This window comes from Daphnia carinata, chromosome 9 (assembly GCF_022539665.2).
Source record: "Daphnia carinata strain CSIRO-1 chromosome 9, CSIRO_AGI_Dcar_HiC_V3, whole genome shotgun sequence".
NCBI classification, from domain to species: Eukaryota; Metazoa; Arthropoda; class Branchiopoda; order Diplostraca; family Daphniidae; genus Daphnia; species Daphnia carinata.
Window position 1 is genome coordinate 1966741 of NC_081339.1, and position 27408 is coordinate 1994148.

General features: G+C 39.1%; 5 protein-coding genes across 5 annotated transcripts in view; 1 reads left to right on the forward strand and 4 right to left on the reverse strand.

The window, feature by feature from the left end:
• LOC130688979 (uncharacterized) overlaps positions 1-27077 on the forward strand; it is a 93324-nt gene extending 66247 nt beyond the window's left edge. Inside the window, exons 2-6 of the mRNA XM_057511999.2 lie at positions 24329-24441; positions 25026-25232; positions 25690-25896; positions 26513-26756; positions 26812-27077. Of these exons, the coding sequence (XP_057367982.1) occupies positions 24339-24441; positions 25026-25232; positions 25690-25896; positions 26513-26756; positions 26812-26959 (909 nt within the window). The 5' untranslated portion in view covers positions 24329-24338 and the 3' untranslated portion in view covers positions 26960-27077. The remainder of the gene's footprint in view (positions 1-24328; positions 24442-25025; positions 25233-25689; positions 25897-26512; positions 26757-26811) is intronic.
• LOC130689150 (homeobox protein Hox-B5-like) lies at positions 5606-7036 on the reverse strand. The gene is made up of 2 exons (XM_057512174.2): positions 6370-7036; positions 5606-6199 (listed from the first exon to the last, which is right to left on the reverse strand). Exons 1-2 carry the CDS (start codon positions 6935-6937, stop codon positions 5748-5750), a joined length of 1020 nt encoding a protein of 339 aa, XP_057368157.1. The 5' UTR covers positions 6938-7036; the 3' UTR covers positions 5606-5747.
• On the reverse strand, positions 9854-12015 carry LOC130689151 (BRCA1-A complex subunit Abraxas 1-like). The gene is made up of 7 exons (XM_057512176.2): positions 11733-12015; positions 11541-11678; positions 11380-11470; positions 10958-11037; positions 10671-10885; positions 10432-10569; positions 9854-10366 (listed from the first exon to the last, which is right to left on the reverse strand). Exons 2-7 carry the CDS (start codon positions 11610-11612, stop codon positions 9988-9990), a joined length of 975 nt encoding a protein of 324 aa, XP_057368159.1. The 5' UTR covers positions 11613-11678; positions 11733-12015; the 3' UTR covers positions 9854-9987.
• LOC130689126 (eukaryotic translation initiation factor 2-alpha kinase-like) lies at positions 12862-17411 on the reverse strand. The gene is made up of 14 exons (XM_057512145.2): positions 16907-17411; positions 16560-16840; positions 16264-16497; positions 16062-16201; positions 15894-16002; positions 15616-15838; positions 15349-15557; positions 15062-15291; positions 14585-14983; positions 13843-14499; positions 13467-13784; positions 13336-13404; positions 13162-13254; positions 12862-13090 (listed from the first exon to the last, which is right to left on the reverse strand). Exons 1-14 carry the CDS (start codon positions 17224-17226, stop codon positions 12998-13000), a joined length of 3375 nt encoding a protein of 1124 aa, XP_057368128.1. The 5' UTR covers positions 17227-17411; the 3' UTR covers positions 12862-12997.
• LOC130688978 (uncharacterized) lies at positions 18634-19775 on the reverse strand. Its single transcript, XM_057511998.2, has 4 exons — positions 19470-19775; positions 19139-19316; positions 18823-18952; positions 18634-18761 (listed from the first exon to the last, which is right to left on the reverse strand). Exons 1-4 carry the CDS (start codon positions 19708-19710, stop codon positions 18723-18725), a joined length of 588 nt encoding a protein of 195 aa, XP_057367981.1. The 5' UTR covers positions 19711-19775; the 3' UTR covers positions 18634-18722.
• Positions 27078-27408: the final 331 nt, after the last annotated feature.

Genomic DNA, 27408 nt, shown 5'->3' on the forward strand with positions numbered 1-27408 from the left:
AGCTACAGAGGGGTATTTTCCAGTTTACATGGATACTGTTTCTCTATGAGCTATAAATGAATCTATACAAGAGTCAGCATAGACAGCAGCATTCCATTGCCACGTTTTTGTTTCGTTTTTTTTTTCTTTTTCGATTCATGAATAATCAAATTGGCTTGGCATCGAATCCGTTTCTTCATGCCGTAGCGCCCTCGGTGGGGATGCCGTCGTCATACGTAAAAAGATGGCTAGCAGTGAAAAATAAAACAAATCAGACCTTCTCAAATTCTCATCGAAAATATTCTTGTGTACCGCTTTCTCTTGGCCATTTTGGTCGGACCATGGGGAACACGGTCGGCGATTAACCGTATCTCGATGTATGAGCAATAAAAATCGTATTGGCGTTGCTGTCTTTTCAACCTTGATGGCGTCACGAAGCTATACGTTTTCCCAGTTTTTAAATAGAATTTCCGTTTTTACAGCGGTCATTAGTTAATACACAGCAGTTCCACTCGGCTCTTTCGCTTGGAGTTTTCTTTCCTCTAGACTTAGTTATGTGATTCATTCCCGAAGCCTTTGGCTCCTGCCTTTCACGGTCTCATTACAGTCTCGATTACTGCACGTCATGTTATATTATAGCTACACATTTAGTTAATCTAATGTGTGCTGTGGATTGCTAATTTTATCTGGCATTCAATTAAATTAATTTTATTTGAAGATTCCACTGGTGCAATAATAATATCAATATTTTCTTTCATTTAGCGATAGGAATTTTTGAATGCCCTGATTTTGGCCATCTCTCATCTTCCGCTTTGACTAGCCTATCTCGACAAATGCCTGAGTTGCGTTACAAGCCTCCGACTTGTATAGACTCTTAATCATGATGAGTCGCTGAATGGGAGGAGGTATTTACATTACAAGGTTAGCCCGGTCCATTGTTTCCTTGGCGGGCGGGGCAATTGTGCGTGTGCGAGTGCGCGCGCCGATTTCACGCTCCAACAACGGAATCGAAGTGAAAGACGACGGCGAACAATGAGAACGGCAAGAAAAGCGAAAGACCGGCGTGGGGGCCACTGAATAATATCGAATACTTGGTAGGTCCTTATGATAATACAAATAGATAGCAAACCAACATTCTTTTTGTTGAAGTCCGCTTCAGCCGCCTTTTGTGGCACCCCTTTCCAAAGGATCGCCCACCGTTATAGCGTTTTGCTTGCAAGAGAACTTCAGATCTCTTTCAATAACATTCCCTCTTGTGATTGTTTAGAAAGAAAGATAGCTTCAGTTGCTGATTTTCAATTTGTCGACTAGATGTGGAGGGGAGGGGGGTAAAAAAAATGCATGCATGTAACTGCTCGTGAGAGATGTAAATCAATACAAGTATCGGATCATAATACATTGAAGAGTCTGATCAACCACTTAATGCGAAATGCAGCGGTAAATCCTCTTGTGTGTATTATCGACTGAAAAGCTTCGTAGACCAAACGTCACCATCCTTAGCGCTTCCCCCCCTACAGCTGGAAGCTTTATGAATAGTGGGGATGGATGGTGCCTGGTCGTATCTTCAGTCACGGTTAGGTTTCATAAGAACGATTATCCATAGTGGTATATAAATATACCGCAGGGTATATTTTGTCCGTTCTTTTTTTTTTTTTTAGATTTTTGCTATTTTCATTTTTTTTTATTGTGTCATGAGGTAATCGGCTGTAGGACGTTACGGTAATAATCATAATTTGCGTATGGAAATTAAAGTCATTTTTCCGCTTGGCGATACGACGCAACTTGTACACGCTTTTTCTATTCAATATCATTGATAGACCCGTTTTTCTTCGATGCCAACGTTATCATCGCCAACGTTTTTATTTTTTTAGGACTCACAATACTTTTGAGTTTTTAAAAAGAATTAATGCTTTCCGCAAGATATACTGTACGTAACGTCTTTGCAAAAAGCAATCTATTGGCCATCCCAACTAGGATTTCTTTTATCAAATAAGTTGCTACTTTGGCAACCGTTCAATTTAGTTTTTTCTGTTTGCCAGTATCATGAATGGTGATTTATTATATAGCGCTATATCGGTACTTCATCTAAACCTCACCCGTTAAGGCTCTAATGACGTTGCTTAGAGATAACGAAACCTAACTTACTATTCTTTGCGATAATAAATTCTCCAAGCTTTTCCTTTGTCCTTGTATGCATTTCTTAAAATAGCAACAAGATGCAGTTTTTGTCAGCCTGCATACAATTAAAAGAAATTTTTTGGTGATATTCAGCCGCCATATTTATCCAAATAATTAATGCGCTACAATTTCGATCACATTCAGATCTCGATAAAACGGACGACTTGGAAGTAAATAGATTTCTGTGAATTGTTTAAAGCGATTGAGTATCGATTTTTTGGAGAGCCATAGCAAAGTTTTCGTTGACTGTGTTTTGCCATTCTGGTTCTTTAACAAGAAAGGACAAAGGAGTGCTGGGTTGATCGATCAACGACAACGAGCCCGCCCCTCTCCTACCCAATAACTTTGCCTCCCTCCTCTCATCGCTCTCTGTGTGGCTCTGTTCGCTCGTTGCGCTTTATTCTTTCCTCTTCATGTATCTTTGAGGTTACCCTTATACCTTTATTACCAAAGTTCTCGTGTGGGCGGGTTATAAAGCTCAGCCTTTCCGACATCGCCGCTTGGCGCGTGTATAAACATATGAGAAAATTCCTAGCATAGCTACCGGAACAAAAGAACATCAACACACGCTGAACAGTGAAACGGTAGGCTATAGCTGGCCATGATGGGGGACTCGAGAATCCGACGCAAAAACTCGGCCTCAAAGTGGCTTTTCCTTTTTTTTTTAACTCTATTGCTACGATTATACCTATACGCGTGCCTACATGTCCTTTGTGTTTAGTAACTATAGTCTACTCAGACAATAAAAAAAAAAAAAAAGGAAGCCCTTAAGTGGATTTTGCATCGTCTCGTCGAGAAATATACCATATTAGATGTAGACAACGGATATTATTGGCCGTTTAACTGCGCCCAACGATGACGCTCTTTCGAATATCGTTGGATTTAATACAAGTAGCTACTCTTCGAGTTGAAGAGCTCTTTTTTTTGGCGTAACGTATTTTGTCAGTTTTGCTATTTTATTTTTTAAACCAGATTCTGTTTCGGAAATTATCATTCCAGACATAACACACAATGTTGATGCTGCTAAAACGCACATTTGTGAGGAAAAGTGATAAATTTTCTCTAAGGCGATAACAAATACAGTAGTCTACATCATTCAGTTTCGAATACATGTATAGCGTAGGACGGCTAATTCAATCCAATTACGAAAACTTCGTAAGTTTTACGATACGCCTTTAAAAACGATTCTAACTGTTCGTTTGTTCGCTTCTTGTAATGGGTTGGATTTGAACAGTTCTTGATTTATCTTAATCAAAGCTTTTTAAATTTGCCGTTCTGGCCACGTAGCAGCAGAGCGATGAGACAGGAGAGACACCACGTTAAACACACAGAGGCTCCGGTTCATTTTGAAGAGCACATGTGAGTGATGATGTTGCTGAAGAGTAGGTGACCGCGCGGCAATTTGTTGATCATAAATAACACACCAGCACCCTGGTCGTCATTTTAGTAGTGGCAGTGTATTTATTATTATCGAGCGTTTGTGCGTGCTTTGATGCCCCGGGTGTACATATTTGACTCTTTTTTCTTTCTTTTTTTTGAATTTTGATTATTATTCCTCTGCTAGGGTGGATTAATATGAGAAAGTGAAAAGAGGGAGGTGGCCTGCATATTTAATAATGTGAAGAGGCAATTTGCTGTGTAATACCGTGCGCGAGGCAAAACGTGTGCACCCACACAACACGACACGCATGACTGGTTTCTATTGGCGGCTGCCACTTATAGTGTAGCGCGCACAAGCTCCGGCATTTCTACCGAGTCAAAGTCATGCCGTCAGAACATCTCATCTATCAAGCAACAACGAATATAAGGCACCGAGCGCAAGTAGGAAGCTGCTATACACAAAACGATATATACGGCGAAGCCCGAGCTCATAACTTGCAAACTTCAAAGAAAATTTTGTTTCATCACTGTCCCTGTCTATCTCTCTCCGTCGTGCTCTGGTTTAAAAGTTCCTTCTTCCAAAGAACTTTGGCTGGCAAAAAAAAAAAAATGGAAGGCGGCCTGTTAACAGAGGAACACGACCTTTTTAGACAAAGAGCTGAATGCGTCGGCTAATTTGTCTAGTTACAAACGTGGAATTCTAGGATTTTCCTCTTATCTGAGATTTCTTTTTGTCTGCCTTAATTCCTCTTCTAAATGGGCGGTATTGTTTTGTTTCGTTGTATGCTACCCAGCTTATTGACAATGACTTCATAAACCTGATCGAAGAGATAAGAGATTAGTAAACTACATTTATTGAATATTGGCCTCCTTCTTCTGTTCGTTGTTATTATTTTCATGATTATGTAAACATGGTATTATATTAATTGCCCTCACGACTTACGTACGATGTTATCAAAGAAAGTGTTGTTTTTCGAAGCTGTGTGGCTCTAACTTATTGTATTCTCCTTTTGCTATACGAAGACGAGCTTGACAGTTCTTCATTAGGACGCGAAAGGCGATGAACTGCCAATGCTTGCATGGTCGGAGCACAGTCCACTATTGCTCAAGAAAATAAGCTAAAAGAGCTTTGACTTTACTTCATCAGACCTAAAATAGCCCAGGATAAAACACCCGTTTAAACAATCTATTAAGAATTGGAGCCTTTCTTATCTCAGTTGAATTATGAAAATGTTCGTTCTTCAAAGGATTGATCTACAAACAACAGCAAGTTCCACTGTTTCCCTATCTGCTTTACTGCAGCAGCCAAACGTAAGGAGAAAAAGACAAAAAAACAAAATGAGCGTAGCTACTCACACAGACCTCCATTTAGCTTCCGATTGTACCCAAATTATTTCACATACACGAAGCATTCAGTTTTGTCCAATGGGCTTATAATATTCGGGGGCTCTAGATGCCGCATCAGAGTTTGGGCTTGCCGTAAGATAGGCTTATATCAACTAATCTTACCCTTCGCACAGTACCCGTTTATAACTGCTTTACCCGCCTGATTATCGATAGCTGAGCAATGATAGCTGAATCACAACAGCGACAAAAAAAAATGTTCGTTAATGTGACACAATCGACCACTTGTTTTCTGAAATGAACCGATACATGAACTATTTCCATCTGAAAATGCATATCAGACTTTACACTATAACACGACTGGCGGCTCTTATAGCCCTAGATAGGCTCATCGAGTTTGATATACGTTTGGGAATGGTATAGCTCATAGGCCTAGCAGGCAAAAGGTCTCCTTAGAAAGACAAAAAAAAAACAAGGAAACACTTATAAAAAAACGCCAGTCTGTTTTGTAGCCCTCTTTCTTAAATACCTTTCTAATTACCTTTAGTGTCTCTGCGACCTCTTGTCTGGAGCCAGACCGATTTCAGATGCGAAAGTCGCAGACAACAACTGCATCCCAGTCTAAAAACTTCAAAAGGAAAACGGTTTGTGTAGACTATACAGTATATATATACATATAAACGGAGAGATAACGTTTCTTTTTTTTTGTAGTCGAACGGATATAGGATTTTATTACGTTAGACTTTTGCTCTTTCCGGAGCCACGGTGAACATATGTACAAGTGAAATGGATAATGATATAGCATCTACATCGATTTTGAACAAAGACAACAGAAAATGAAAAAAAAAAACAAAAAAAAGCAAGTCTTAATCGGAAAATGATTCCGAGTGGTCGTCGTCGGCTGCATTGGCCGACCTGAGATGATGATGTGCTAGTTGGTCTTGCGATAAATGCTGCTGGTCTTCGTGCTGACGCCAGTTGACCAATTTCATCTGTTGAGATTCTAGGTGCTGCTTGCGCCACTTGATGCGTCGGTTCTGGAACCAGACCTTCACTTGAGATTCCGACAGGCGGAGACTGGCGGCCAATACCAATCTCTCCGGGCCGACCATATACTGTTGGCGGGCGAATTCCGCTTCCAGCCGCTCCAATTGCTCGGCGCTAAAGATGGTTCGAACCCGTTTGGCTCTCGGAGAAGACGATGATGCGGGCAACGAAGACGCGCATGACAGCAACATCGACGGCGGAGAAGATTGCGGTGAATCTGATGGCGACATTTGCTGCTGCTGGCAACCTGGTGATCCGCTTCGGCGATGTTCTGCAAACAAACACAGAAATAGAGAACGTATTTATTAAAAATTTGTACGCAGGCAAATGTGAAATCGGATGTTATTTTCCGCTTGCAAAACTCGAGACTTCAGTGAGAAGTTTTCGCGAAGATGGCCGATGGAAATACGGAGACGCTTGAATGATATATTTGACACATACCTTGCGAGGAGAAATATTTGGCGGCATCGGCGGACTCGAAACAGGAGGCGGCGAACTCCTCGAGGCCGAGGATAGCATCGATTGTGAATGATTTACTCCTTTTTTGGTTGGCAGCAAGAGGTTCCGGCTGAACAAGTTGACGTTTGTTGGCGTTGGTTGCAGTTGGCGAGCGATCACCCGCGTTTGTTGTGCAAAAATCCAATGGAAACGCCGTGGAAAAATCGGGGCTCGTATCTGTCACCGAATGGGGGGAATCCGGTTGCAGAAGTGGATGATTCGTGAAATTGTTCGTGACCGACGATTGTGGGGAAAATGACGGCGAGTAGGTCGGCGTTGTCGGCGTGAGTGGCGAGCAGCGCGATGGATACTTTGACGTCACGTTGGACATCTCGTTCATTTGGCCGAGGGACAGAGAAGCTAAAGCAGAGCTGTAGGCAGCCCAAGTGGACGTCGAAGGCCACAAATTAAGCGGCTCGATCGCAACACGCTTGTTAGACGATGCCACAACTGATGATTGTTGCTGAATCCAAGTCGTTGGTGAAACCGGTGAACTGGCTGAAGAAGACATATTGTTTGTTTTTTTCTCCTGGCTCTATCTTGTTAAACTTTAGCGGTGATTGAGAAAGGACCAGTAAGTGCAGAGGAACTTTTGCAGAGTAACTTTTGGAAACTGCGTAGCCGAATGAACGTCCAGTAGCTCGCTGACAGTTCTTTATACATGGAGGAATGGTGCGGTGTGGTCTATAGACTCTAGAGGCACCTCCCTTTCACCTATCCCATCCTCTATGGGAGGGCAGGGGCGGGATATGTTTGCTTGACGGGCAGTAGAGTGGGACCAACTAAAAAACGGTTCAGCCTTTCGTCCGGAAGCACGCGAGGGCGTGTACTCCGCCGGAGCCAATAAGAAGTGAAATACTTGTCTGTGAACCTCTATGCTGAAAACTCAATGAGCATGGTTGTTTGCATTCGAGGAACGAAGACAGACTGTGTGGTCCTTGCAGTGCGAAATCGTATTTTGACAATTGCTAATCGATCTGGTTTCCGTTCGTAGTTTCTTCGCAGTTTGCTTTTGGATTCATCGCATTTCGCCATGGATAATTGGAATAAATTGCGATAAAGTATTCGCTCTTTGTCGAATATAACGTGGTAGTTAAGGTATGCTGTAAACATGAAGAATAATAATAATTAGCGCAGAGTGTTGTATAATGCACAAGAAAATGCATTTGAGGGATAGATGAAATGCCGCTGATGTATTTTGGCCTTTGGATCATTCAAACACAGAAGCAAGTCGACCAGAAATGTTCTAATTACGCCGGACCGTTTGGAACAAATAGCGGACTCTCGCACCCCATATTGCACGGCCACTGCTGAGAAATTCATTATATTCTGTTGGCCAGCAATGGCGCGGTCAGCATCGTATCATGCTTGACTGTGTCAATTAGATGGAACACGATGAAGGCGGTCGCCGTCATAGCCTACTGTATCATTTGATGCAAGCATTACGAAATGCTGCCCCATGTTCTACAGATATTAGGTCTAGTTGCTATTAGAAACAATTCTGCTGATTAAACGATAAAGTCAGCAGATAGACCTACATACAAGGACGGATAGTACAAAGTTACAAATGGCAACAAAAAAAATGGTTTTTCGGCTCATTTTGAGAGCGCTTTAATCGTCGCCTTCCGAAGAGGGATTGGCACCAATAATCCACTCGTACATCTTACAAAGTTAACTTTGAATGCGAAGAGCGATAAAAGAACCTTGGTTGAGGGATACTGGTAAAGGCTATGATCCTTAGCTCAAAGGCTTAATAAGGAAATAGTGATTAAAATCAACCATTTTACCACCAATCAGTCAACAATCATTCGAAAAATCATTAAAAACAAGAATCGCTTAATTTTCACTAGAAATATTGCAAATTTTGCACGGATTTCAATTTAAGTAACAAAAATGCCAACGGTTCCTCTTGTTTAAAACAAACAAAAATCACCTCTGAAATTTATTCGAAATCATTGCCTCAAAAGTCTTTTATTAATTGCTGAAAATGGATCGAGGTTGAAAACTTGAGACGCAAACTGCATAAGACTAAACTTTCTCTATGCCGTTTATGTTAATTGATATAGTTATGTAGACGAAATTCAAAAACTTTGGTTTGATTTTTTGTAACAGTTCTCAATCCCCGGCTTGGTCGATTGCCTAGGGAAGTGGTTACCCAGGGAAAAGATTTTTTTATTCTGGAAGCACTTGACTCTTGTTTTTCTGAGTTTCCCTAAATTTACAAATTGACGCTCAAGTTTTCTTTGTTGACCGTCTCAAATAATTCTGTCTAAACATGCATAGAAATAATAGAGAAGAAGCGATACGGCACATGCCGTGCTGTATGTCTGAGTAGTCTACCGTGACGTCACCCCTCAGGAAGTGGTTGACTGCTGTGTACGGAAGAGTAGCAGAGTGTGGAAACAAGACGAAACAAAGACGAGAGCTTTAATATATATCCTATCTTCTTCATATTATATCAAAAAGCGCTTGAACATATTTCCTTTCTTGATTTCTCACGCTGATTCCGTAACGTCGCAAACTCGCACGTATCGGATTTCTACATCCACTAGCATCATGTCAAAAGAGACTTGCTTGTTGTAGAAACAGTTTTCTACGTTTCCTTTCTTTCACAATTTGAGATTTACATTTACTCAATGAAAATCCGTCAAAAAATAGACAGAGACGGAGATCAGTTTTAAAATGCACTCTGAAACTTCCGTTGACGGACAGTGCGTTGGTTATGATAACACCAAAGTTTTAGTAACCAAAGCCTTTACCTGTGACACTACCCAGAAAATGTTGGCAAGATAATAGAATACTTAACCACTGAAACGAAAAAAGAAAAGGATTATGTTTTGTAATAGTACGGACTACTTTTTTCCTTTGTCTTTAATTCAGGCCTGTCAATGGTATACACCGATTAGTCCTACGTTTGTTCACCTTTATACCTTTATTCCAATGAATAAGCAAGTAGTTACGGTTTATGGTTCATATGGCTTGGCTCCTGACTTAAAGATCTTGGCACATGTCGCATGGTAGATACCGAAAATGATACCACTTTGCAAGTTAAGATGTCAGAATCCCTGTACTACAATTATACCAGGATCCTACCACAATAGCAGATAATGAAAAGAAGTGTTGCTTATCAGATGATAAATCATGAAATCAATTCTGTGCTTTCACTACTATTAGGGTCACAGGTCTAATGGTGTGTTAGCTTAAGATTAGCAAAATTTCCTTAAAGAGGTTTTCGTTTTCCCCGACGTGTTCATGCAAAAATATTCCATTAAGCCATAGGTAACGGCATTTAATTATAGAACTATTTTTGGTTGTTATTCATATATTCGAACTCTCCAGCTATACTTGCATCATTCTTCCAGTATCTTATGTGACTTGAATACCTTATGCGCAACGATTTTAATATTTTGCCTGCATTAACAATACGTCACAATAAAAAGGCTGTACATTTATTCGCTGGGCACACACATTGATTATATTATGGTTAGCCAGTTTCACATATGATATGAGTGAAGTATTCTAGGTCAACTTCAAATTCAATCGATGAATTTCTTAAGATATTTAATATTCTTGCGAAGACGTTTTAGACGGAGAGGCGCTTTGATCAGATGAGCTGTGAAATGCTGTTGACGGTATTGAAGTTTCCGAAGCATCATTTCTCTCTTGAATGCACAAAGACGAAAGTTTACCACGATTTCGAAGACTCGATGCTAGAGAAGGAAGGGAATTATTTGGCAATCGGCCCTCTGCTGAAACATCTTTTTGGTCATCGTTCGTTTCCATTGAGCTCGCACCGCTACTCTCCGCTTCTTCCAAACTAGCAATCTGAAGTTCTACTTGTGCAATTTCTGAGCGAATTTTAACTATCCTTTCCAATGCCTCTGTCAGGTAGTTGTGAGCAGTTTCGGTAACGGCCTCAATGAGTTTTTCATCAGTCAACCTATCAAGTCAAGAGAGATATGTTTCAATCAATGACAAGATCAGGAAAGATGGAAAAGCAAGTACCCCTTATTTTTATGTGGTTCTTCAAACAATGACAGTAGGCCAGGCTCAAGCGTAGGCAATGATCTATATGCAGATTTTTTGGAGAGACTCGCTCCCTGATTCCAGTTGAGGATAGATCCAACTAAAGGGAGCCACTTTCTATAGTGAAGAAATATGCAGAAGAAAATTGCATTGTAATAACATTTGTAACACCACATGAAGTTTGGTTCAACAAGAAAATGGAAAAGAAACAACTGTACCTTTTTGTGTTATCAAACTGAAAGAACTTGGCCTGAAATTCACGCGTAATGCTAACCTGATTAATCATATCTTGAACTAAGACAAATATAAATCTTTGTGCAGAATTTTTGTTGAAATGTTCATTTAGCTTCGTGTGCAAGGCTGTTTCACGAAAAGATGGTTTGAGTTGGCAATTCTTTCTGCCACTGAACCAGCCTACAACAATAGAATCACCCTGAAATTTAAAAAATATGTATACATAAATATTGTTTGAGTACTAAATAATAAACAATGGTAATATCGTTACTTGGTTTGGAATCAATGTCTCATTTTCAAATGAATCAAATAGTTTTGGAGTTAATGAACAAGGGAAGACCCCAGAAACTCCTAAAGCAAAAATATATGTTACAACACATTATGAATTAGGAAAACACATTTGAATTTTTAGCATTATCATTATGCAATTAATAGTTTCTTTTCTTTTACAAAAATATTCTTTGGGATAAAAAGAACTTGTTGTCCTCGTTTTTTCCTTTTTCGAAGGAGGAAGAATTTAAAAAAAAAGAAGAGGCACACCGATTAATTTATTCCAACCCCCGCCAAGATATTTTGCCAAAAATTTCTTAGACGTAATCAGCAGCTATACAACATATGATAAAGTTGAGAAGAAAAAAGTACTTTAAATAAATACAGGACTTCCACAAATGAGTGTTACATATGCCAACTCACTTATGATTGTTTCTTGTTTAACATAATGTTCACTTGAATCTGAGATTGTTTCAACCTGCTGTTCTTCAAATCTTCCAAGAAGAAATCCTTCCTGCAAGGACATAATATTTAGTTTAGAAACTAGATATTTATTGAAGTTCATGTTAATACTAGACTTTTACTTTCAAGCGTGATGAGACTGAAAAATTGAGAAATGAAAGAGCTGGGCCCGTGATTTGTACAGAATAGTTCATGTTTTAAACCTATGATGGCCTGCTCTGCACTAGGACTACTGGACTAGTAATAACTATTTCGTTAATCTACAAAAAAAAACATTGTCAAGGCATTATTTTAGTACTGTATATATTGTGTACTTGGAACGTGGAACGGTACGGCGTGGAAATTTATTTTGGAAATGGGCGATCGGCGACGAAAAATCATGCTATCCTTCGACAACTATACGATTAATGTTCGCCGATATGATAGGGCTGTGACGAAGGGGCGGGATGAGAAATATCGAAAATTCGTTTGACGTCGTTTTTGAATGGCCTTAAGAGTTTTTCAGAGATTTTTGTTTATCTTTCGATGACTATAAATGGAATATCAATTTGAACATTTCATTCAGCCGTTTGTACAAGACATAAATGGGTTGGATGTCTTCTGTAGTGAATGACACTTTACGTTAGTAGAAAACTTTTTGGATTGATTATCAAGCAGAAGAATTTAAATTGCGTTTGAAGTTTTTTTTGCGGACATCGTTGCCATTTTTCGTTTTGAATTTACTTTGTATCTCTTAGAAAAAGTCACAATTGAATATAGGTACCGTTCATTCTCCACTAGCCTACGTCGCCCTGACTTCTCATAGAATAAGATGACGCAACGGTACGTTAGTCTACACGTGGCCTTTTTTTTATATTTATTTGATTTCTTTTTTGTGGCTGAGCTCAGGAAATAGCCACACGAGTTTAAAAGGCACAGGTCTCTTGTCAATCTCGTCGACTACGTTACGCGGGCCTTGTCTTGTCAGCTCTCTGAACATTTAAAATAGTGTTTACAGGATAATGTTCCCTATTTAATGGAACTTTAAGAAAGACGAGTGAAATGAGTTGCAGGCTAGAAATTACTCGTTCAATTTCATCTCGATAGGTTTCGAATATGAGCTAATTCTGTGCAAACCATAGGGCACAGCTTTTTTTTCTCTACTTCTTCAGCTCGTCATAGTTGAAAGCAAATTATTCTGCCTCAGATTTTTCTTAGCTGGAGAAAGGGGATTGACATCACGTTTGCTTTAGAGTACCTAATACAGATGGTCTCTCGAAGATATTACCTCAAGAATAATAAGTTCCTTTATACATTGACGGATTAAATTTAACGGTCAGCTTGAAACAAAAATGTGCAAAGAGCCAAACACTTTACAAACCTTTTTTCTCAATTTTGGCAACTTCAAACCTGTTACCTTTACTTAGATAGGAAAAGATGAATCAAATAAAACGGAAAGCCTGCTGTTTTCGAACAGTTTGTTGATATAGGTAGGGTAGAAAACCTTTGCACAAAATATACATGTTTTCAGTACCATCACTGAAAGACCAATGCAAGGGATAGCGGGGCAGGAGGAGGGTATACATTGACCATAGGTCACTCAGGAATTACTACTAGTGGAAGAAGTCCGCGTCGTGCTACGAGGGCGTACTAAGCTAAAGTGTAAGTATTCCGGAATGTCCACCATCGGGTCCTTGATAAATTATCGAAACCGTGAGTAGATTGTAAGACATGTTTATGAGTAGAAGTTGAACTTTATTTCACCTGAAAATTTTTTAGTGGTGTAGACGATCGAATACCATAGGTAGTCGGCCTTTCATCAGGATTTCGGGAAAGCATCTTACGTAATAGTACCGCCTGTAAATTAAATGGACGTTACTAAACTGTAGCAGCAACGATGCACTACATTGTAAAAAGGTATAAATGGGACGGAATTACTTCTTCCGGATATTTCTCGATGAATCCTTGCGGGAACCTCAGTTTCCGTAGCTGGGAAATGACAGTTACCTGATTTTAGGTAAAAAAAAATCCATATTTATATTGAAAATATCACGTTATACGTTTCATACCTGTTCCATCTGTGTAGTAAGGGGCCAAAGCAACTCTACCAAAATTAAGCCAAGGGAATAAATATCTACTTTGTGATTGTATGGTTTGCCTTCAATTTGCTCAGGACTCATGTACATCTGTGTCCCGACTTGGTCAGTGTGAGTACGCTGGAATGGTGTAAACCCAATACCGCAATTAGCGTTTCCGTCAGGAGACATAGGCGAATACATGCAAGCCTCTTCGGCCATCGCAGTAACTAATCCGAAGTCACCTATCTTTATGGCCCCATCAGGAGCAAAGAAGATATTTGAGGGTTTTAAATCTCGATGAATCAGACCCTATATATATAAAAGAGAATGAAATAAGATAAGATATTTTATTTACTTTTATAATTACCTGAAGGTGAACATATTCCACTGCTCGAACAATTTCGTTGAACATCTGCAGAACTTGATACGTATCACGGTGAGTCACATGCGCACGCAACCATTCACGTAAACTTTCTTTACGACAAAGTTGCATTTGTATAAAGAGAAACATTTTCGCTTCTGGCCCAGGGCGATTACGACTTTTCAGCAGATTTTTTTGACGGCTCTTCATCATGGAACGGCTACCTCCCAACGGTTTTCTCATAACTGCATAACTGCCTTCCGGGTCACGTGCACTGGTATTTTTGGAACATATCTCTGATGTTTCATCTTCAAAATTTAACCCACTGGAAGAATTTTTTCTTTTGCGACTAGAATCTTCGAACACCACATCAAATGAGTCGTCCGTCAGCGACCGACGTCTCAGATCGATTGAGTCGATCTGCTTCGACAATCGAAATTGATCAATTGTAGATTTGTTGTTTGAAAATCCAAAACCATCGGAACTGTATGGTTCGATTTTCGATATGCAACTGTCTTCTCCTGTGTTGAAAGGAGTAGGTCCAGTTACTGATTCACTATTAATCCATGCTACGTCTTGAGATTCCTGCCAACCAGGTGGTGGGCATTCTATCCAAGCGTGAAAATATCTCACAATATGAGGATTGTCGAGCTTTGCCAATGCCTTTTCATTGGAAAATGATGCATATGCCACAGGTTCATTAAAATTAAATAACAATTAAATAAAAACATTAATGATTATTTTATACCTTAACTTCGCGCATGACTTTTTCCCTAGCTTCTTCGCTGTTTGGAAGTTGAATGCGTTTCACTGCATAGTGACAATCATCTAGCCGATTGCGAACTTCAAATACTAACCCAAAGCCACCTCTTCCGAGGCATTGAATCGGTTCGAAATCTGTAAGATAGCGGGACACGAATGCAGCTGGGCCACTGCCAACGTTAAGCTGTGCTGGGGCTTGTTGAACGACCACCGATTTCATCGATTCGTCGCGTGCTTCTTCTCCAATTTCGATGGCAGGGTTATTCAAAAACGTTGCACCGTCACCCGTAGTATCAGGTGTAGTAAGACGAGCCAACGGAGGAACTATTGCACTGATGTGACGATGAAGCTCTACTGCCCATCTGTGCTGTAAGAATTTAACTACCTGTAACTCCAACAGCAACATGTATGATTAAAGGAACACCAGAGTAAAAATATAGAATTTGAATAGTGTCACGCTCACCTGTCTCGTTATAACCATATGAAAGACGAAAGCAGTCAACAAGCTAATAAAAACCACTTCACGCCACCAAAACCATAACGATACGATGACTATATGGACCGGAGTATGTCTTCCACCTTCCCAAAGCTCCTCTTCATCATCTTCGATGTGACCGGAATAGTTATCTTGAATTGTTGGTCTTTTAGCTTTCTTGGGTATTTTGCTCTCTTCAAATAAATAAAACCCTCGATCTACAGATCAAAGAAAAATACATAAATGAATCTATTTCATGGTAGTCCATTGTCTACCGTAGGGATGGTCAGTCGAATGGCGAACCACCAGAGCAGTAAGTTTTGGATCATTATCTTCTTTAGCATGCTTTTCGATATCTGCTTCGTTCTTGTCCTCGACAGGGGCCACAGTGGACGTGGCGAAACGGCCAGGTCGGCCTGGGTAAGCCAATAAAGATGTTTTTGCAGTTAAGGGTTGCCATGGTACCCGAAGAGACGATAATGCACTATCGGGAAACAAAAACTTTATTTGCTGGCATATTTGAAGATGTTTATGTTTACCACCTTAAGGAAGTACTTGGGTTTCCACCTGTCGCGTGTCTCGATTGTTCCGTAAGTGTGAAATCCGTCATACGAGCACTTTCTTGCACATATAGCTGGTTATTGTGGATACCGACATAAAGAAGAGGGGACGCAATCGCCGTGGCGTCTTCATGAACGTCCGGCTGACTTTCCAGGGCTGGGACAAAGTTTGGATTAAACAAGTCAACAGGCGTCAAGATCCCTCCTAGTAACATCCATCGTTAAGTTTTCTTTTTCCAACACTCAACATTAAAATCCACCTATTAATTTCCATACGTGGACAACTGGACTATCAAACTTGTGTTTCCACAAAATCTGGCCAGGACGCTCCGAATGAATGGCACAAACAACTCCATCTGGGACAATAACCTACGCGTCAAAAATTTACGTAATGAAGCACTATTGCTTTAAACTTGTACGCGAAATACTTTGAATTCCACCGGAAACTGTTTCAACATATCGGTGGTTGATTGTGCTTGTACGTAAGCTTCCTCCGTTGAATGATTAAAAACACATTCCACTTGTTCTTTTGTAGTCTCGATGTTTTCAGATTTACATCTCGAGAATGCTATAAAAAAGGATTGTTTCTAAGTAAATCATTATGTAATTATAAATAATTCAATCTCCTACAATCGGCATGGGTATGAATGAGAGATGCCTCATGTCGACCGACACTAAAATTCCACCGTTCTGTTCCAGTTCGCGGCTCTATCGCACGAACGATTTGGCTGTGCCTTCTTAGAACAAGGAATTCGTTGCTTGTTCCAGCTTCCGCCGGTTCTACATGGCAACCATCGGCAGAGCACATATACTGGAGACGCCCAGTATGTACGTCAACACCGTAAGTTCTAACTTCTTTGCCACCTGAAATTTCGATGTTCAAATAAATGATAATTTTTTTTGCAGAGCAATCAAGTTATGAATACCAGTAATGAGAAGGTCATCTGCTGCATGGTATGATGAGTGCAAAAGTGAATCAGCTGATATAGGTATAGGCTCTATACCTTCACCATCAAATTTATACAATCCTCCATCCAGAGAGGGTATTAGTCTTACAAGTTTTCCATGGCTATTTAGTTCCACTTTAGATATACTAGATGATAGAAGACTACCAGGCCCAGTCTCAATTTTCCACAATACATTGCCTTCGTCAGATGCATCAAGGGCAGAAAGGGTGCCATCCAATGTGCTCACAAGAAGGAGATGACTAGAACAGAAATGACACTGAATCAGTTTTTGTACATATATTATTGCTGATTTAACCCAAGTTTACCTCTTTTTAGTTGTATTTTTAATAAGAGTACTTGATTCTATATAGTGAGGCAGTGATGTGTGAGAATCCTCATCATCATCTGAATCAATTACATCGTCCCAGTAGTGGTCAGTGTTCTCTTGATTCAATGGCTCCAACAAAGATTTCTCTTTTCTAAGAACAAAATTTTCCTGTGGGTTAACTTTCTCATCTTGAAATGAATTTTCAAGGTCTTCTAACTCCAGAGTGTTTTCTTGCTTTGCACCAGATATAAATGCTGTACCCAATACGAACACAACGGTGAATGTCGCAACTACCAAAAACTTAGTCAGTGTCACCATTTTTCCGACAGGGTACGAGTTTTCCACATGAAAACGTAAAAAATTCACACTATGAAAATACACATATAACTTTATACTTTAGAGGAAGTCCATGATCTATGCAGCGATCAAACTAGCATTTCGCAGAATTTCGTCATTCCGAAATAACATAATCCCTTGTCTAATAAAATTGTGGAAATCAACAACAATGGGATCTGGCCAGTAAATTTGTCAGGTTAGTAAACACCGTCTGTTGGCCATTCGTTATCGCCTTCTATCGGCCGGAACTGAAATGTTTTTTATGTTGAATGATTGGAATAGTTCTTATTGATCATGTCAGGGGCGTGAAATGCATCGCCTATGTAGGTCATATTTGTGGTAGTATATTTAAAGCGTAGAAATAGCATTCTTCATCAATCATAGAAAAACTAACTTAAGTCTAAAAAGGATTAATTTTGCTAGTAGTTCTACCAGCAGATGGCGTCTCTAGCCACGTCTAATTCAACATATGAAACATTACGCAAAGAAAAATTAATGTAGGAAAGTGATGTTGGTTAGGCATGTTTTGTCTGCTTCTGCAGTACCAGTAAAAGAAAAACAACGCAATGTTGTTAACGTCATAAAGTTTGGCTTAGTTGTCATTTACGAATACCGACAATCGTAAAGATATAAAACGCGAAGCGAACTAGTTGTATGTTTGAAAGGCATATTTACGAAATTAATAACTCTTAGCCATTCTTAATAAAGGGTCTGCGATCTGCTTTGGAAAGTTTCTGTTAAATTATCACTTGTACGTTGCTTTGATTTGTTCACATTGTTATTGATGGATCTGCTGCAATTGCAAAATTCCAATAAAAAGCTAGCGCCTTATGACGTGCTTATCAGCTGCAAATTTAAAGCGGTATTCTGTCTGACCTATATTTATCGGAACAGCGACGCAATTCACTGTCGCCATTGAACCATTCGGCTTATGGAAGCAATAATATTGTGATGGGGGCAATACAAAACCCACTTCTGCTGAATAATCCCTTATTTGAGATAATTAGCAAGAATTCAACTAGCCGTTTCACAGTTTAACTTATTAGCTGTTGGAAAAAGAACGTTATGCCCTAGCTATTAAACTTAATTTAGCAATTTTAAATTCGTATTTACGCTAGCTTAGTAGACAATGCAAAGAAAGTGATCATTTTTGAGACTGCAATTTAGGAAATTTTAATAAATAGGTTATAACAAACACACAACAAAGGTTTAACGACACTGTGCCATATAAAGTATTGGTTGACGTTTGCTCCAAAATGCAGTCCAACAAGAATGATTTTGTGTATAGCAACGACTGAATGTGAAGCATGGATTTTATAATTTTCCACACACTCTACGTTAATGGTTCCCGTCTTTCTGCATTGAGTTTGATTTCCGGAAAAAATTGGAGCTAATTTATCTTGTTGTTACGAAGTCGAAGAGTATTGAAGCATATTATTTTCATCAGATGTTGAGGATAACCAATGTGTAACGCGCTCTTACAGCGAATTATGGACTATTGGGTTGAAAATGTTAACCTAAAGTTTAAGGTAAAAATTCAGTTTCATTATTACAAACATTGGTAGATCGTTTCAGTACCTCCGAGCAGGCTGCATATAAATCAGCACAATCCTCACTCCGTCTGCCGTTATCGGCCGCTTCAAAATACTTGGCTAAAAAGTCAGCAGATTCTGCTTCTAGTGCATTCAGTGGCTTGTCATCCAATTTTCTGCAATTAAAAATTTACATTTTTGTACTCCTTTTAAACAGTTAGCTTTGCAACAAAACTATAGGCTTCTTCACAAACGACGAATCGAAAGAGTTACGTCTTTCAATTCTAAAAAACTTAAAATCGTATTGTAATACATGTAAAGATTATAACGTCTAAAAAACGGTAGACCCTGTAATGTCGTACCCAAAAATATAAACGATACGTCGAACGAATGGGCCGATGGTTTCTGAAGCGCTGCGTCGTTGATGAGCTTCGCAAACAGCACGCTTCTGGCAGTCAAAGTTATTAATTTCCATTTTGCGAAAAGTTTCGTCCAGCATAACCAGTAGATCCATGAATGTGTGCGCTGCTTCATCGTTTTCTATTGACAATAGATTAGATTATTTTCTTTGATCGTATTTCCGTGCTGAACGCAATACAACTGAAAGCGAAACAGGGGAAATGCATGTCAACAGAACAACTAAGAAATCGTCGCTAACGTGCATATTGAATTCTATTGGGGCAAACTGCGTACCAGTTGAACGTGTTTTCCGATAACTATTGCTGCCGTAGCTGTTATAAGCCTTCTCGGTTTTCGCCACTGATGCAATGGAGATCCATAACAGGGATCCTAAAAGAATTAACCCTACTATAGCGCCTACCGATGCAATAAGCGTAGTGGAGTTGTAGATGTAAAGAAAGCGGCCAGTTTCAGCCAATGCTCCAATAGCATCACCGCGAGCAAACGAGTCTACGATTTCAATAACTTGTTCCATGGTGTTATGAGTGCGCGACAGAAATGTCAAGGAGGGGATTTTTAAATCAAGGTGTCTTTTTGTACTATTCACTGGGAATTCTGTAAGGTAGACGACGTCTGGCCAGGAACTAATTTATTCTTATATCTTGCTTTGTTTTATATGTATTTCGAAAGACAGACTGCCGTGCACGTTGCGAAGTGAGAAAGATCCAACAAAGCGGAAATCAGATGCACATAATTCGGTGGCTTCGTTTGCGATGTACAACTCTGACTCCGCCCCTTGTTAGTACAATGACTTGCTCATAACATTGTGTACTTCTTCTCAACATTCGAGTTTTATAGTTTATACCCCGGTAAGCCACTGTCTATCCATATGTACGACAATATCCATTTAAGTGATTAGCCCACTGCCAATGACATTCTACTTGCCATTCGGCCTCAATTGTTTTCGTGTGCTGGCAATACCAATGAAAAAATCCCTTTATTTCACATCGTTCTGATCAAGTGTACGCTCACCAATAGGTATAATGTTTCGTGATAAAATAAAATTCAGCGTGTACGGTACAAACTCTTACAATTGTGAACGGGCATTCAGTTTATGCCGGTGCAAGCAAATAAAAAATAATTCTTCGTCGTATGTAACATGCCAACGCCCAGTGATTTCCACCTTTTTCCTTAAATTTCGGTACCACTTGCGACAGAAGGTAATAAACACAAGACTTGCTGCATACTTGAACTTGATAGATAAGCTAGGAGGAAAACAAATATAAGGATGAAAAAAGAAATTGGTTGAGCTCCAGTGATCGGGAATGCACGCCATATCCCTGTCCAGAGTCATTTTGTCATCATCAGGATACGGTTTCTCAAAATCAGCTATGTGGTCCATCATTTTGTCATGAGGGAAAAAGTAAGAGCTATAGATTGTATTTTTCCGTATATTCTTCTTCCGTCTTGTCTCTCTTTTGGTGTTTCCGCAATATAAAGTCATTGTTTCGTGTATATCGCACCACAATAGTAGGGTAAAAACTTGAAATAATATCCCTGTCATAATGTTTTTCGAAATAAAGGATGAATTTAATCTTGAAATTTCATCTTGGAAGTAATGGGGACCGGCGAATAGGGGAAGATCTAAAACAACAGCTCGTACTATAGGATAGGTTGCATGTTTTGTTATTAGGGTTGAAATGCTAAAATATCTTGATAGCCGTCGCTAGTAGGGGGATATAATAAAGAACGAGTGTATAGCAAAATTGATACTGTAAAATATGTAGAACCGCCCCTTAAGCATAAGCTACCGGGAAATGAAAACAATTTCAGATTTCCTATGACAATATGCGAGTACTTGTCTCTCTCTTTAGAAGTCACTTTATCGTGCCTGTACCGAATGCATAGTTCATTCAGTTAAGAATGGCAAGCAGCTATATTGTTACGTGAGACTGCAAGAAAACTAGCATTCGCAAATCAGGGATTCCCAATTCTTGCTTAAAACTTGAGCTTCTAAAACCAAGCAAGGTGGAAGGACTGTTTTGCGTTTGCATCTCGTAGACTGCTAACAAAATCTAGCCATCAAAGTAATTGCTTTTCACCGTTATGCCATATGTCGCATGTTTGTTTCATTATTATTCATGCCCACGCGGACAAATGTCGAAATGAATGGCAGCACAAATTTTTTTTCCCTCTTCTACCGCAAGGAAGATTGGTTAAAAAGAGCAGGACATGGTAACTGAATAATTCGTTGGGATGATTTATTATTATTATTATTATTTATTTATGTACAGTATTTTTCCCATTTTTTTTTTGTCAGTCATTTGAAACCTTATTAGCAATGTAGGAAAAATTCTTAAGAGTTTTTAGGGTACATGTTTCGGCTTGTGATCATCCAGAAGAATTATACCAGAAACACAAATAAAACTTCATCTTACGGCAAATGAAAAATGGAAAACATTTTGCCATTGATTAGGCACAACAGAGGGCGTCGTCACAAATGAGCAGCTCCGCAAAACTATATTTCTTTGTGGCCTAGGTTTCCACCAAATGTAGTTTTATTTTGTTTATTATGGCTGAAAATGTCTTAGGCTACTTATTTTTGAGACTTTGCCATATACGAGTATTTTAATGTTGGGAAATGTATCCACTCCCTGCTTTTCAATATGTACTATATCTTATGATGCTGCTCCTCTCTAAAAGCTAACACTAGATTATTTAGTGATGCCTACCCGTGAAATTTAAGACAGCAGTATTAAGGTGTTGAAAACAAGTGATTAATCGCTAAAACCTGGCCTCATTTGACGATGCTTGCAAACAATTCAAATTCTTCTCCAGATTCGCGTTTTTTATTGTCTCGCTGATTCATGACTTCTTGGAAATATTTGATTTCCTCATGCACATTACAAATGAGAAATTGAAATTTCACTGCAACTACATTCCAGTTTTGTAATAGTGAATCGAGTCACTTGCACGTTTTGATATGCAATAAATAAATAAATAAAATTTCCTTCCATCATTTATATCACTAGAAATATTTCGAAATCATCAGTATGGTAGACTTGATTTGACAAAAACAAATTGTTAGGCATTATTTTATTTGGATGGTACAGTTCAACGGTAAAGCATCCCATTCACAAAATCGGCGTCAAAACAGTTTTAATCAATGTTTTCAATTGTATAAATAGCAGCTGATGGGAGACCATCAACTCTCACCAGATGCCCTCCATTTTTTACGTTCTATCCCTCAGAAATAAAACCATTGTTTCTCTTTGTATCCCAAATTTTTTCGGTTTGTCCAACCCAAAACAATTGACGGTTGGAACATTTGTGCAAGACGGTACTAAAAAAAAATATCTACAGTGTATGGTAATATGCGTGAAAACGTCACATCCCGTTAGAAGCTCGGGACGCATGTGCACCGCAAATCTAGACTGAATACGTGTTTAGCTCCGGTAGACTTCGGCGATTTTTTTAGTTTGTCCGCCCTTCGAAGATTTCCGTGGGTTAGCTGATATAGGCTTTACGAACAGGCCTGTTGCCATTCGGGGCATAACAACGAGCTCTTCCCTAACAGCTGTGGGTTGCACATAGACGGAGAACAGTTACCCACCGCAGAGTTACGTTCGTTAGCAAAGACTTACGCTGTTTATGCTATGCTGACAAGATTTTTATTACGTACAGCATAGTAGACTGAAAAAACACAGATGGCCAACGGGTTTCATGGTTCCATTCGACGGTTGCACAAACTACTTAATTTTTACTTCCGTGCAAGAATTTCGTCAACCCATCAACTTGTTTGAAGGTTACGGAAAACGGAAAAATGACAACTGTAATAAGCCTAATTTTACACGACGTGCTCCCCTCAGTCTCTTTCGAATGAATGCTTCAAGTTCCGATTTATACTTCTCTTTCGATACCTATGACGACAGCCGCAAATTTTCTTTATTTGATTTGAACTTATGGTAAAGTGTTAAGCGATTAACCAAATCAAACTGTTATGTCTCACGTTGACCTCTCACATTGTATTCCCCAACTCATATTTGAAATTGGCTAGGATATATCTACCACGATTTAGTATGTTAAATTGTATAGGTATGAAAGGTATTTAAAATGTTTAAAATTAAATGGTTCTGAGATAGTACTACGTGGTAAGCGAAATGTTTCACATTGGAGTCTGCAATTTTAGAAGAATTCAGCTTGACGAAATTTTATGCCGATTGTATCCAAATAAATAGTGGTAGTGCCATTATTTATTGTTGGCAGCAATAAAAAGTCAGCTGTGAGTTCGAATTTTTCCTTGATTAGTACGTTCGTGATTGGCCGGATGTGTGAATAACAAATACACGCAGCATACCTCCACCATAGGGAAGCGCCAACATGCTGCTGTAACGAATACAGTCATCAGCTGGGCTCGTTACATTCATCCTGCTTTAGATTACGGTATTTCCGAGTTGTTGGTGAAGGGTACATAGGCTACATGGAGAAACATAGATTCTCCAGTTCCCTCTGCATTGCGCTATTGTTAACACATCTTGTACTCCGCATCGGAAATTGTGCTAATCGATTCAAAGGGATTTTCATCGTTCGCTCTTACTTCATTTGAGGTAACGTATCATCTATTGTTCTACATTCCGTATAAATAAAACACTTAGCAACAGAAGCAAAGAATCATTTGAAAGTTTGCTGACGTTTTCAGTTCAGACAACTAAAAATGAAAAGCTAAATAAAGCTTTTGCGGACACAGCGTAGCTATTTACATGTTACGCTCGAATCCATTAACATGTGTTGTGGGTAAAACAAAAAAACAGATTTCTAAGTTGTTGATCTCAGGTAATTTTCTGTCCACCTTAGCTTAGCTTTACGAAGGTGCTAGTTAACAAAACTGACATAGCTATCATCCCACCCGTGCATTTGAAAGCATCGCAGAATCGTGCCCACCTCGTCTGTACTGAGAGATTTTACAAAACATCAGCGTAAACTAGTCTGAATCGCCTGTGATCGATACTAAATGCATTTGGTTGCATGCAGATGTTTGTTAATTTATTTTGAAGTGAATATATCCTAAAGCATTTTTTTCCCTTTATACTTATGTAGGACGTATTTTTCGTTTGTTTTTTGGCATTACCACCCTTTCCTGCAAAACAGCTGAGTTAAAAAAAAATGGTTCATAGTATTTTGACCTTAAAAGCGCTATTTTCCATCATTGGAATGTCACTAGCCGTTGACGCATTATCTTTCGAGAACTTCATCGACCCGCTGTTAAGTATGTCAACTTCTTATTTTTGAATTATGTAACTAGTGATTAATTTTATAAGCAAGATTTGAATTAGTTATATATTAACTAGCCGTAGAAATAGGTAGCTATACTAGCGAGCCGATACATGAGTCCATGATGGGTAGTTGCATCAGGTTATGAGTTTACGGGTCTGTACCGGTGCAAAAACTCACAGTTAGTCTAAGCTTTATCACGTTCCATTTAATAAAATTACTTGAAACTTATTACAAGCAAAAATCTGTTCTGAGCTTTGTTACTTAGAATGGTGGTATAGCAGTTTGCTTTTCGTGTGGTACAGCCTTTACTTGCTGTGCCACTCTTCAATTGTAGATGCAGACGCATTATCATGGAAAGCCAGGTCGCGTATTAATTAAGTTTATCAGACATTTTTTTTTTTCACTGATAGTACCTGCAGACATGACTGTAACAAAAACTCAAGCATGACTCTAATGACGTGTAATCTATTAATTCATACCTCAACTATGTTCTACCAGCAAGCCTATGGTTAGGCGATTGATGAGACAAACGACATTTATCCTTCTACTCTGCAAAACTCTGTATATGGCAAACAGGAAATGGGGACGAATTGAAGCTGGAAGATCAGCTCTCTGAGCTAGGTCGGGTTCTTGATGTCGCAGTCCGTAATATCTTCAATCTAACAGTCGGAACATCGGCGATGCTGAGCCATACAAACGCCCTCTTTGTTATTATCGTTCTTTCCGGTGTCATCTTCGCCATATTCTTTATCACCGCCATGGCAGCTTCCTCAATTTTTACAGGTTGCTAACCAATTTGGCTTTTGACGATCCTGTTTCATACTGCTACCCTTAGATCTACTGGACAAACATGACTGACCGACTCTATTATCAAACTTTCATCGAAAACTGTAAATAGGTATTTGCACTGCTTTTGTGCGTGGGAAGACAATGTACATATGAAACTCATTTTTTTCAAAAATGTGCTCACGGAAATGCCAGCGGTAACGGTCAACCAACACCAACTTTCTTTGATCCCAATTGCCTACGTCCCGCAATTGTTCAATCTTTGATAGTATGGTATACAATATAATTGTGAATAGTTCTATTCTATCGCCACTAAATAGAATATAGATGTATTAAGCTGTATGAGGTGGATTAAGCGTATTTCAGCTTAGATTAACGTCCCGTGTATATAGCTTTAAACGATGCGGTGAATATGCTTGCGGTTATTTAAATAAATTTCCGCTGGGTCTTTAAGGTATGAACGACGAAAGTGAAAACCTTGCACTTGGTCAAATCTTATCGAGTGAAACGGCTAACAGTGCGGCACGCCTATTTCTATCGTACATCAACTCGACGGCCACCGTATCGGCTTCGTACGCACTTGTCATCATCCTAGGCCTTTCCTTGGCTTTGCTCGCTCTTCTTGGAATTGCCTATATGACAGCATCAGCAATCTTCACAGGTACTACGTCTAACAAAGATTTTTTAAACACTATATTGTAAATCCTATGACTTCGAGAACAAGGGACAAGCTCTTCCGTAATTTTTTTTGAATTTCTTCAAAACTCGCCAGTCAAAACTGGCTTTAAAAGTAATGTACCTAAAAAACGAACGCATGAATGTCCATAGCAAATTGTTTAGCCACAAGGTAATGAATAATCTCGATGCAGCACTATTTTCTTCACCTTACGTGTTATACTCTCTTAAGAATGAGACTCTTCCAACTTTTTCATTTTGAATGGCTTACAGGATATTTTCATTTAGGCTCTAAAGTTTGGTGTAGGTTTTTTTTTTTGCATATACCCGTTTAATGTAATCTCTAATCGAAGCTGATGGGCAATTTTGGTTGTGTGAATGATTTCATATTTGGCTTTTTTGGCACTGTACATAAAGCAGATGGAAATAGTGCAATCGGTCAGTCAAATTAAAATCAATTTTTCTAAAAGAAACTAGATAAACTTTTCACCAAGAGTTCCTGCTCAAAGTGGATGAAGCATTAAAAACAAAAGTCATCCTAATGTTTTTATTTTTCCTTTGGCTGTATGGATATTAATGTATAATGAATTTTACCGAGAAAGGTACCAGCGTCCAGTCTTATTATGGGAAGCGCTCTCTGCCAGATGACGAAGGAAATGAACTGAATTTTCAATGGGCTCGTATTATACAAATCCTTCATGAAATGGACGAGCATTTTCGTCGCCTAGGAGCTGAACAGGCTGAGGTTGATTGTCGGAAACGCTTGGTATGCCGGTTATTTGAGAAACATAATGACAGTAAAGACGACAATCAGAGGCAGCTCGCAAATCTCACCACCGAGCTCAGGTAATTATCAAGTCTTACTACAGAAGTGTAATTAAATTTTACATAAATGATACAGTAAAATCTATGGAAACAATGAATTGGATACTGGGCGATCGGATACACAGCCATTTTATGACAGTATGAAGGCTTATCACGAAGCCGCCAAACATGGAAGAAAATTCAAAAACTGCGCGACTCTCTATCCTCAATGCGAAAGATACTGAAACCACATGACGTAAACCAATTCCTAAAGATATTTTGGGGTTCAAATGACAAGTTATACAACATGTGTTTGTCAAATCATATTTCTTGCTCTTCCTCACGTTCACTTAACAAGAACGAAACTTTGGCACGCATCGGAAAATTCGTTAATATTTATTGGCATAAATTGGTTTCAGTTTTCATTTGGTTATGTTGTTCTGTTTGGATATCTTTCAGACGTCTGTTGTTACCCACTCCGCTAATGTATAATGTTTGATACACTTGTATTACACCGCATATAATTCTAAGATTATGGCATATAAGAAACATGATACCTTTCAGGCAGTGATGCTACTAGAGGAAGTAAAAAGGCATTGCGTTGAAAGAAAATAGACAACCTATACAAAAAAACATGGTTTTAACCGTGAAATGATAAAACAGATCGGAGTACGATCCTTAGCGGAAAGAGTGG